At 41.6% G+C, this 10,996-nt stretch overlaps 1 protein-coding gene across 6 annotated transcripts in view; it reads left to right on the forward strand.

Annotated features, from left to right (window-relative positions):
* The window catches only part of LOC106589757 (uncharacterized), a 50,614-nt gene extending 40,475 nt beyond the window's left edge, over positions 1-10,139 (forward strand). For all 6 annotated transcript variants that reach the window (XM_014180080.3, XM_082970546.1, XM_082970544.1 and 3 more), the window contains 4 exons: positions 2,759-3,079; positions 4,574-4,738; positions 4,943-5,011; positions 6,778-10,139. In XM_014180080.3, coding sequence (XP_014035555.3) covers positions 2,759-3,079; positions 4,574-4,738; positions 4,943-5,011; positions 6,778-7,269 — 1,047 coding nt within the window. In that variant the 3' untranslated portion in view covers positions 7,270-10,139. The remainder of the gene's footprint in view (positions 1-2,758; positions 3,080-4,573; positions 4,739-4,942; positions 5,012-6,777) is intronic.
* Positions 10,140-10,996: the final 857 nt, after the last annotated feature.

Genomic DNA, 10,996 nt, shown 5'->3' on the forward strand with positions numbered 1-10,996 from the left:
GAGGCCCAATAGCAATATCCCAACCACCACAGAGAATGCCAAGAACCAAGTAAATGCAGTGCTAGAGCCTGGACTGGGGCCACAGATGGCTTTCTTTGCACATGTGATCAATTTAGCCCTACACCAGAGGACACAGTGATGTCACCACTGACATTGTGGCCACTGAAGAGGTAAAACAAAACAAAAGGACTCTAGATAGAACGTAACATTGGACGCATGTCGGAGATAGGATGTATTTGTCGCGTATTGTTTGTACGTTAGCCCAGGTCTATGTAAAACAAGTGTGAGTCCTTAGCACAGGGGTAACAAATGCTTGTGTTAATTCGAGATAAGCCCAGGGCCTGTTTTAGCCAGGGGCCGAGAACCATGCAGGTTTAGAAGGCCTTTAAAGGGGACAGTCCACCACTTTTCAACATCATATTCATTATCTCTGGTACCATACCAGTGTCTACATACAGTACATGAAAATGGCAAATTTCTAAGTTTTGTAGTAAAAAAAGATAACGTTAAAAAGTGCAATTCGATGTAATCTAAAGTAAAAACATTTAAACTGATGATGACGGGGCGTGGGAATGCCCTCCCCCTGGATAGAAACTCATTACAGATTTTGACATTGAATTAGGAATTACAATAGTAATTTAAGAGGATCTCTATGGGATTTAAAAAAAAGTTTAACTTTTAATCCATCTCTATGTCTTGGAATAGGACCTTTTTAACGACAGAATGTAGACATGCACCGTTTTTACATGTTTTTTGTTTCTGTACTCTAGCACTTTGGATGAGGTTAAAGGTCAGACTGTCAGCTTTCATTTGAGGGTATTATCATTCATATTGGATGAACCATTTAGAAATTATAATACTTTTTGTACATAGTCCCCCCCCCCTCCATTTTCAGGGACCATACGCATTGGGACAAATTCTCTTGTGTATTAAAGTAGTCAAAAGTGTAATATTTGGTCCCATATTCATAGCGCACAATGATTTACATCAAGCTTGACTGCAAACTTGTTGGATACATTTGCTGTTTGTTTTGTTTGTGTTTGAGATTATTTTGTTTCCAATAGAAATTAATGGTAAATAATGTATTGTGACATTTTGGAGTCACTTTTATTCTAAATAAGAATAGAATATGTTTCTAAACACTTCTACATTAATGTGGATGCTACCATGATTACGGATAGTCTTGATTGAATCGTGAATAATGATGAGTGAGAAAGTTACAGATGCACAAAATTCATCCCCCAAGACATGCTAACCTCTCACCATTACAAGAACAGGAGAGGTTAGCATTTTATAGCATCCCCCCAAGACATGCTAACCTCTTACCATTACAAGAACAGGAGAGGTTAGCATTTTATATCATCCCCCAAGACATGCTAACCTCTCACCATTACAAGAACAGGAGAGGTTAGCATTTTATAGCATCCCCCCAAGACATGCTTACCTCTCACCATTACAAGAACAGGAGAGGTTAGCATTTTTTAGTGGATATGATATTTGTGCCTTTAACTTTGTATCATTTCAAATCCAAAGTGCTGTAGACCAGAGCCAAAACCCGCAAAATGTGTCACTAACCAGGCTTCCATCCAACCATTTCATGCGGATGAATTACCTGACGCATGGAAAAGTCAGTCACGACCGGGCTGATGGAAACAGGAAATGCCAGTACAATTTTATAAATGCCAACAGACAATTTGTTTGTTTGACATGGTGGGATCTTTTTGTGTCTAAAATAAATTGTGAGAAATGGCAGTGCTTTTATGAGCAAATATTAATATAACCATCATATTTAAGTAAACTTGGAGTCACGTGATGTTGTGTGGTCCTCCCACTACCAATCTGTAAACCATGCTGTTTATTAGGCTACAGATGAACTAAGTTAGGTGAAAGTGCAAGGTGATGAGCTTGATGCTCTTTTCCACTGAATATCGAGGGTCTTATTCTGGTGACATGATCGTCAATGCTTAGCTGCCGTTTGACAAATACAAATAATCTTGCTCTTGTGTCCATAATATTCTCATCATGCATGAAGGCCCGCACTGCATCTGCGAGCTGTTGGTTAAAGTGCATGTGCCAAGACTAGAGTGGGCACATTTGCAATATAATGCAACAGTTTTTGTTACAAAACCATCAGTAAAGTTGAAAATGCAATGAAAACTCATTTGTTTATTTTATATAAAAATAAAATGTTACTTTTTACCCCTTTTTTTTCTCCTCAATTTCGTGGGATCCAATTGGTATTTACAGTCCCATTGCTGCAACTCCCGTGCGGACTCGGGAGAGGCGAAGGTGGAGAGCCATGCATCCTCTGAAACATGACCCCGCCAAGCCACACTGCTTCTGGACACACTGCTCACTTAACCCAGAAGCACTGCGATGCAGTGCCTTAGACCGCTGCGCCACTCGGGAGGCCCTATGGAAACCCATTTCACTTGTAATTTAACTGCAAAAGTCATTTTTATGTGCACTACGTCATCGCGCACAGCCTTTTATCCGCAAAAGGTTAGTTTGATGGAAACACATCTCTGGTGGAAAATGAGCATGTTATTCTATGCAGATTTTTTTTATATTCCCATGAAAATCTGTCACAAATTGGATGGAAACCTAGCTGCTGTCCCAATACTTTTAGAGCTCACTATGTAGACACTGGTATGGTGCTTGTCACCATTTCTTTCCTTTGTTAGGTAAACTCATCTCACTGTGTGTGTTTCTCCTGTCTGATTGTTGATGTTGATTCATCTCCTGTCCTGTCCTGTAGCTGCCCAGGATCTGCATGTCACTGATTGCCCTGACTGAGGACCACCACAACCTTCGCTGGCTGGTTGAGCTCCTGCCAGACAGCATGCGCGGCAAGCAACTCAGGAGACACCTCAGTGTGTCGGCCATCTCCAAGCTGCTGAACAACAGATGCACTTACATTCCCTCCAACACAGAGTTCCAGCTGTCAGACCTGCGTCCATATCTCTCCCGAATGCGGCCCTCCTCACTCCTCCGGGGGCTGGCCACCTCCCGCTACAGGAGGATTCACCACACACACAGAGAGCGGGAGGAAGAGGACTGTGCCTCCCTGGACCAGCAGGTCAACAAAGGGTTATTTACCAGGGTATATAAGGGTCATTTTGCAACAGAATTTGTTTTGCAACAAAATAAGAGTTTATTTTTAGACAAGAGCAGCAGCTAGTCCCTCCCAGCATAGGTTTGTTTGCTTGGTTCCAAGTGACTACACCCGTTGTCCGGTTAAATCAGGAGAACTAGGGTTGTGTTCATTAGGTCACACAACCGACAGTGGTTTGTAAGGGAAGTGCATATACAGTTGAAGTCGGAAGTTTACATACACTTAGGTCGGAGTCATTAAAACTTGTTTTTCAACCACTCCACAAATTTCTTGTAGCAAACTATAGTTTTGGCAAGTCGGTTAGGACATTTACATTGTGCATGACACAAGTAATTTTTCCAACAATTGTTTAAAAACAGATTATTTCACATATAATTCACTCTATCACAATTCCAGTGAGTCAGAAGTTTACATACACTAAGTTGACTGTGCCTTTAAACAGCTTGGAAAATTCCAGAAAATTATGTCATGGCTTTAGAAGCTTCTGATAGGCTAAAAGCCAGACTATGGTTTGCAACTGCACACGGGGACAAAGATCGTACTTTTTGGAGAAATGCCTCTGGTCTGATGAAACAAAAATAGAACTGTTTGGCCATAATGACCATCGTTATGTTTGGAGGAAAAAGGGGGAGGCTTGCAAGCCGAAGGACATCATCCCAACCGTGAAGGACGCGGGTGGCAGCATCATGTTGTGGGGGTGCTTTGCTGCAGGAGGGACTGGTGCACTTCACAAAATAGATGGCATCATGAGGTTGGAAAATTATGTAGATATATTGAAGCAATATCTCAAGACATCAGTCAGGAAGTTAAAGCTTGGTTGCAAATGGGTCTTCCAAATGGACAATGACCCCAAGCATACTTCCAAAGTTGTGAAAAAATGGCTTAAGGACAGAAAAGTCAAGGTATTGGAGTGGCCATCACAAAGCCCTGACCTCAATCCTATGGAATATTTGTGGGCAGAACTGAAAAAGCGTGTGCGAGCAAGGAGGCCTACAAACCTGACTCATTTACAACCAGCTCTGTCAGGAGGAATGGGCCAAATTCACCCAACTTATTGTGGGAAGCTTGTGGAAGGCTACCCGAAACGTTTGACCCAAGTTAAACAATTTAAAGGCAATGCTACCAAATACTAATTGAGTATATGTAAACTTCTGACCCACTGGGAATGTGATGAAAGAAATAATAGCTGAAATAAATCATTATTATTCTGACATTTCACTTTCTTAAAACTAAAGTGGTGATCCTATCTAACCTAAGACAAGTAATTTTTACTTGGATTAAATGTCATGAATTGTGAAATACTGAGTTTAAATGTATTTGGCTAAGGTGTATGTGAACTTCCGACTTCAACTATATATATATATATATATATATATATATATATAATATGAGACCAATAGTCAAAGTCATCCCTGTTTTCTTCCGTTTGGTGTCTAATGAACACATTGTTGTTTTCAGGCCTACTACCTATGCTACAGCCTCCTGGCCTTGGCCAACGAAGCCACCAACTTTGAGTTCTTCCCTTCGGAGCAAAAGAACCAGTTGTTGTTGCTAAGTGCTGAGCTGGAGAAACACATCAAAAGTGACATCAGGGAAAGTGAGAAGATGCTTTACAGGAGCAAGGTATGTAGTCACTTCCATATAGGCAACATTTCTATGGGAACTGTAACCCACATAAATGCATTAATGGTGATATTATCTCTAGTTAAACAGCTCTTAACCCCCCTCGTTTTCTCTCTCTCCTCTTCTTCCTCTCTCTCCGCACTCTTCCTCATCCACTCCACCTCTCGCTCTCTCTTCCTCATCGCTCACTCTTTCTCCCTCCAGGTGAAGGACCTTGTGGCCAGGATCTACACCAAGTGGCAGGTGCTGGTCCAGAGAACCAGGCCTCTCCAGGTAGACATGCATAGATAGATACAGTACAGCTACAGTACATAAAGCCATAGCTAGATTGTGTGTGTGTATAGATAAAGCCTGGAATCAATCTGTATTTATTTGTACTATTTTCTACATTGTAGAATAATAGTGAAGATATCAAAACTATGAAATAACACATATGGAATCATGTAGTAGCCAACCGTGTTAAACAAATCAAAACATATTTAACATTTTAGATTCTTCAAAATAGCCACCCTTTGCCTTGATGACAGCTTTTCACACTCTTGGCATTCTCTCAACCAGCTTCATGAGGTAGTCACCTGGAATACATTTCAATTAACAGGTGTGCCTTGTTAATTTGTGGAATATCTTTCCTTAATGTGGTTTAGCCAATCAGTTGTGTTGTGACATGGTAGGGGGATATACAGAAGGTAGCCCGATTTGGTAAAAGACCAAGTCCATATTATGGCAAGAACTGCTCAAAGAAGCAAAGAGAAATGACAGTCCATCGTTACTTTAAGACATGGTCAGTCAATCCAGAACATTTCGAGAATTTAAAGTTTCTTCAAGTGCAGTCGCAAAAACCATCAAGCGCTATGATGAAACTGGCTCTCATGAGGACCGCCACAGGAAAGGAAGACCCAGAGTTACCTCTGCTGCAGATGATAAGTTCATTCGAGTTACCAGCCTCAGAAATTGCAGCCCAAATAAATGTTTCACAGAGGTCAAGTGACAGACACATCTCATGAACTGTTCAGAGGAGACTGTGTGAATCAGGCCTTCATGGTCTAATTGCTGCAAAGGAAACACTACTAAAGGACACCAATAATAAGAAGAGACTTGCTTCGGCCAAGAAACATGAGCAGTGGACATTAGACCAGTGGAAATCTGTCCTTTGGTCTGATGAGTCCAAATTTTAGATTTTTGGTTCCAACCGAGTAGATGAACGGATTATCTCCGCATGTGTGGTTCCGACCGTGAAGCATGGAGGAGGAGGAGGTGTGATGGTGTGGGGATGCTTTGCTGGTGACACTGTCAGTGATTTATTTAGAATTCAAGGCACACTTAACCAGTATGGCTACCACAGCATTCTGCAGCGATATGCCATCCCATCTGGTTTGTGCTTAGTGGGACTATCATTTGTTTTTCAACAGGACAATGACCCAAAACACCTCCAGGCTGTGTAAGGGCTATTTGACCAATGAGAGTAATGGAGTGCTGCATCAGATGATCTGGCCTACACAATCACCCGACCTCAACCAAATTGAGATGGTTTTGGATGAGTTGGAGCGCAGAGTGAAGAAAAAGGAGCCAGCAAGTGCTCAGCATATGTGGGAACTCCTTCAAGACTGTTGGAAAAGCATTCCTCGTGAAGCTAGTTGAGAGAATGCCAAGAGTGTGCAAAGCTGTCATCACGGCAAAGGGTGGCTACTTTGAAGAATCTAAAATATATATATATAAAAAAGTTTACTTTTTTTGGTTACTACATGATTCCATGTGTTATTTCATAGTTTTGATGTCTTCACCACTATTCTACAATGTAGAAAATAGTAAAATAAAGAAAAACCCTTGAATGAGTAGGTGTGTCCATACTTATGACTGATACTGTATGTGTGTAGTTAGTTAGTTCGGGGAAGTAACTATAGTATCGCAGAGCTGTGTGTTTATTATTGCAGAGTAAAAGTGTTAGAATAATGTTATGATTATTCCCTACAGGGTAAGCTGTAGTGATGTCTTTGATAGCAATGTGATATGTTTTATAGTAATGTGTGTATTGCCTCCAGGATAAACTGTATGACTTCTGGCAGCCTCCGCCTGAGGATGCTGTGAGCAGCAGCCAGGAGAGCCAACACTCCCACAGGGGGAGAGAAGGGGAGGAAGAGAGAGAGGAGGACAGGGTCATGGAGGTGGAAGGAGAAGATGAGGGGGACGAGGTGGTGGACGGAGAGGGACAAGACAAGGTGGAGAGGATTGTTGTGAAGAATTTGGCAATGGAGGATGAGAACGAAGAGAAAGAGAAGACACCAGAAAAGCACTTTGTCATGGAGGAAGCTGAGGAAGAAAAGGACATTCAGGGAGAGGAGGAAGATGCATTCCTAAAGATGGATGAGATGGTGGAGAGGTTGGAACTTACGCTAGAGGATTCAGATGAGGAATCAAATATGGAAGACATGGAGGCAGAACGGACAGAAGTAGAGACGGAGGAGAGGGTCACAGAAAAGAGGGAAGCAGCGGTGGAGGAGAGAAGGAAAGAACAGACGGAAGGGAGAGACTGAGGAGGCAATTTACAGAAAGATTCAGAGATGGGGCAAAGAGGTGGAGAATCAAGGGAAGCAGAGAGAAGCACAGAACAGAAGGAAGCGACTGGGAGAAGCACAGAAAGGAAAGATGAAGATTATATGAAGGAAGGAGGCAGAGAGAAACCAAAGAAGAATGCAATGGAAGATAACCTGGCTGCTTCCATATAGAATTGTGCCTGTCTAGACCCACTGCCTGTCGTCTAGACTCTGGACCAAGATTGCATCCAAAATGGCACCCCAGCCTATTCCCTGTGTGTGTAGTGCACTACTTTTGGGCATGATATAGGGAGCAGGGTGCCATTTGGGACTCAACTGTCTACATGTTCCACTTTCTCAGGTAAATCACTTCAAGTGAACAAACATCACGTGATTTCTTTCAGGTACTTTGTTGAACAATGCAAAAGACATGTACACACACATGTATCACTTCCGTTGTTATGGAGTAGAAATAGTTTCTCTTCACACCTGTATAGAATAAGGAACTTGACCATGCCAAATAGGGATGATGAATGTGAAGAAAATAGTAAAAAGTGCTGCCAACTAAAGACTGACCGACAATCGGTTGGGATGGTATTTGGGGCTGATATTAGCCCATTCCTAGTCTATCGGCTATCGGCCCTTGACTATGTTAGCATCTCCTCACCTTCTCAAAACCCATTGAATGAGAAAGCCAGAGGTCCCTCCCCTCTGACCTTTTCCTCCAATGGGTTTTGAGAATGCGAGGAGAGAGGGTGTGCAAGGGGTATTCAGTTGAGAGGCTCCCATAGAGGATGATAGAGGCCTTTAGTGGCCAAAAGGCAGTATTCGCTTCCACCATTTTAATGCAGTCAACTGGGTGGGCCTTCCAACTTCACTGGCTAATCCCTCATGGTGACCCTGTTGGAGTCATGTCCAACCGGGTCATCAAGAGTTACAGTGGCTTGCAAAAGTATTCACCCCCCTTGGCAATTTTCGTATTTTGTTGCCTTACAACCTGGAATTAAAATAGATTTTTTTGGGATGTTTGTATCATTTGATTTACACAACATGCCTAACACTTTGAATACAAAATATTCTTTGTGAAACAGACAAGAAATTAAGACAAAACTGAACTTGAACCTGCATAACTATTCACCCCCCCAAAGTCAATACCTTGTAGAGCCACCTTTTGCAGCAATTACAGCTGCAAGTCTCTTGGGGTATGTCTCTAAGATTGGCACATCTAGCCACTGGGATTTTTGCCCATTATCCAAGGCAAAACTGCTTCAGCTTCTTTAAGTTGGATGGGTTCTGCTGGTATACTGCAATCTTTAAGTCATACGACAGATTCTCAATTGGATTGAGGTCTGGACTTTAACTAGGCCATTCCAAGACATTTAAATGTTTCTCCTTAAACCACTCGAGTTTTGCTTTAGCAGTATGCTTAGGGTCATTGTCCTGCTGGAAGGTGAACCTCCCTCCCAGTTTCAAATCTCTTGAAGACAAACAGGTTTCCCTCAAGAATATCCCTGTATTTAGCGCCATCCATCATTCCTTCAATTCTGACCAGTTTCCCAGCCCCTGCCAATGAAAAATATACCTACAGCATGATGCTGCCGCCACCATGCTTCACTGTGGGGATGGTGTTCTCGGGGTGATGAGGTGTTGGGTTTGCGCCAGACATAGCATTTTCCTTGATGGCCAAAAAGCTTACTTTTAGTCTCATCTAACCAGAATACCTTCTTCCATATGTTTGGGGAGTCTCCCACATGCCTTTTAGTGAACACCAAATGTGTTTGCTTATTTTTTTCTGGCCACTCTTCCATAAAGCCCAGCTCTGTGGAGTGTACAGCTGAAAATTGTCCTATGGACAGATACTCCAATCTCTGCAGTGGAGCTTTGCAGCTCTTTCAGGGTTATCTTTGGTCTCTTTGTTGCCTCTCTGATTAATGCCCACCTTGCATGGTCCATGAGTTTTTGTGGGCAGCCCTCTCTTGGCAGATTTGTTGTGGTGCCATAATCTTTATATTTTTTAATAATGGATTTAATGGTGCTCTGTGGGATGTTCAAGGTTTCAGATATAAACAAAATTAACCCAACATTGATCTGTACTTCTCCACAACTTTGTCCCTAACCTGTTTGGAGAGCTCCTTGGTCTTCATGGTGCCGCTTGCTTGGTGGTGTTGCAGACTCTGGGGCCTTTCATAACAGGTGTATTTATACTGAGATCATGTGACAGATCATGTGACACTTAGATTGCACACAGGCGGACTTTATTTAACTAATTATGTGACTTCTGAAGGTAATTGGTTGCACCATATCTTATTTAGGGGCTTCATAGCAAAGGGGGTGAATACATATGCACACACCACTTTTCCATTTAAATTTAAAGTTATTTTTTTTAATTTCACTTCATCAATTTGGACTATTTTGTTTATGTCCATTACATGAAATCCAAATTAAAATCTATTTAAATTACAGGTTGTAATGCAACAAAATAGGAAAAATGCCAAGGAGGGTGAATACTTTTGCAAGGCACTGTATCAGCCTATCGTGAAGAAAATGTACGACTTCAAAATGGAGATGGCCTCAATGGCCAGATACAAAGATGAGTCCTTTATGGATTCTACATATCTCACCTGTCATCTGTGCTGCAACATCTTCAAGATTGCTGTCATCCTATTTTGTAGCCACAACTTTTGGTGTGTGTGTTTGGGTTGTTCAACTCCTGCAAGGTGTCGCTTCTTTCTGTTCGCTCTGTGTTGGGTATAGGACCGGGTTGCACTTTGTAATAAAGGTATTTGCAAAAGGAGACAAACAAATAAAATGTGATTGATATCCATGGCTATAAAGGCTATAAATAATAGGTGTACAGTTTAAAAAATATATATCCTTGTTTGCCATTTTATTATTTTCCACATGGTGGTGCAGCTGTTACATAAAACCAACGATGTCCTCCACTTCAATACAGGCCCCGAATACACAGACGGCATCTCAGACCGATAAGCAAATGGGCATAGTCTACACATGGAACGCTTTACTGCAGTTGGAATGAACGTAGGCCAAATCCACATTATTCACTCAACAATTTCACTGACCTACTGTATATCATGGTGTGATTTCAATGTTTAGCTTCGTATAACACTGACACAATCCTATAAATAGTTTTGAATGACAGTATTTGTTTCTGATTCTGAATCAGCCAGTGACTAGACAAACCAGTAGACTGAGCGATTTCAACTTTTAATTCCAGTTAAAGAAGAAGATTTCACAATGTTGAAAATAGGTTTAAATAAATATATTTTCAGGTGAACGGCATGTTGATGCAGAAATGTTGGTGACATATTTTTGTTAGTAAGATAAGTATTTTCCAGTAAGCCTTGACTCCATTCTAACCATTTCTATGACCTATTTTAGTCGTATTTAGCATATCTAAAGCGCTTTCGTTAACAGTGGAAAAATTCAGGGGCCTGAAGTTGCCAGACGTCAAATCATGCACATAATATAACATTTAGCAGGCTTTTATCCGAAGCGACCTCCAGTCAAGTGTGTCTACATTTCAACTATGGGTGGTCCCAGGAATACACAATAATCTCGTTGCAACTGAGCCATCCAGGACCACATAAAATCATGACAGCCCTGACAGACATCTTCCATAAGAGCACTAAAGGAAACCATCTTAAGTGAAGGGCCCACCTCGAGAGTCTCCATAATAGAAGATGGTTTCTTAATGTGTCACATTGAG

The sequence above is a fragment of the Salmo salar genome, chromosome 28 (assembly GCF_965601325.2).
Source record: "Salmo salar chromosome 28, fSalSal1, whole genome shotgun sequence".
Classification (NCBI taxonomy): domain Eukaryota; kingdom Metazoa; phylum Chordata; class Actinopteri; order Salmoniformes; family Salmonidae; genus Salmo; species Salmo salar.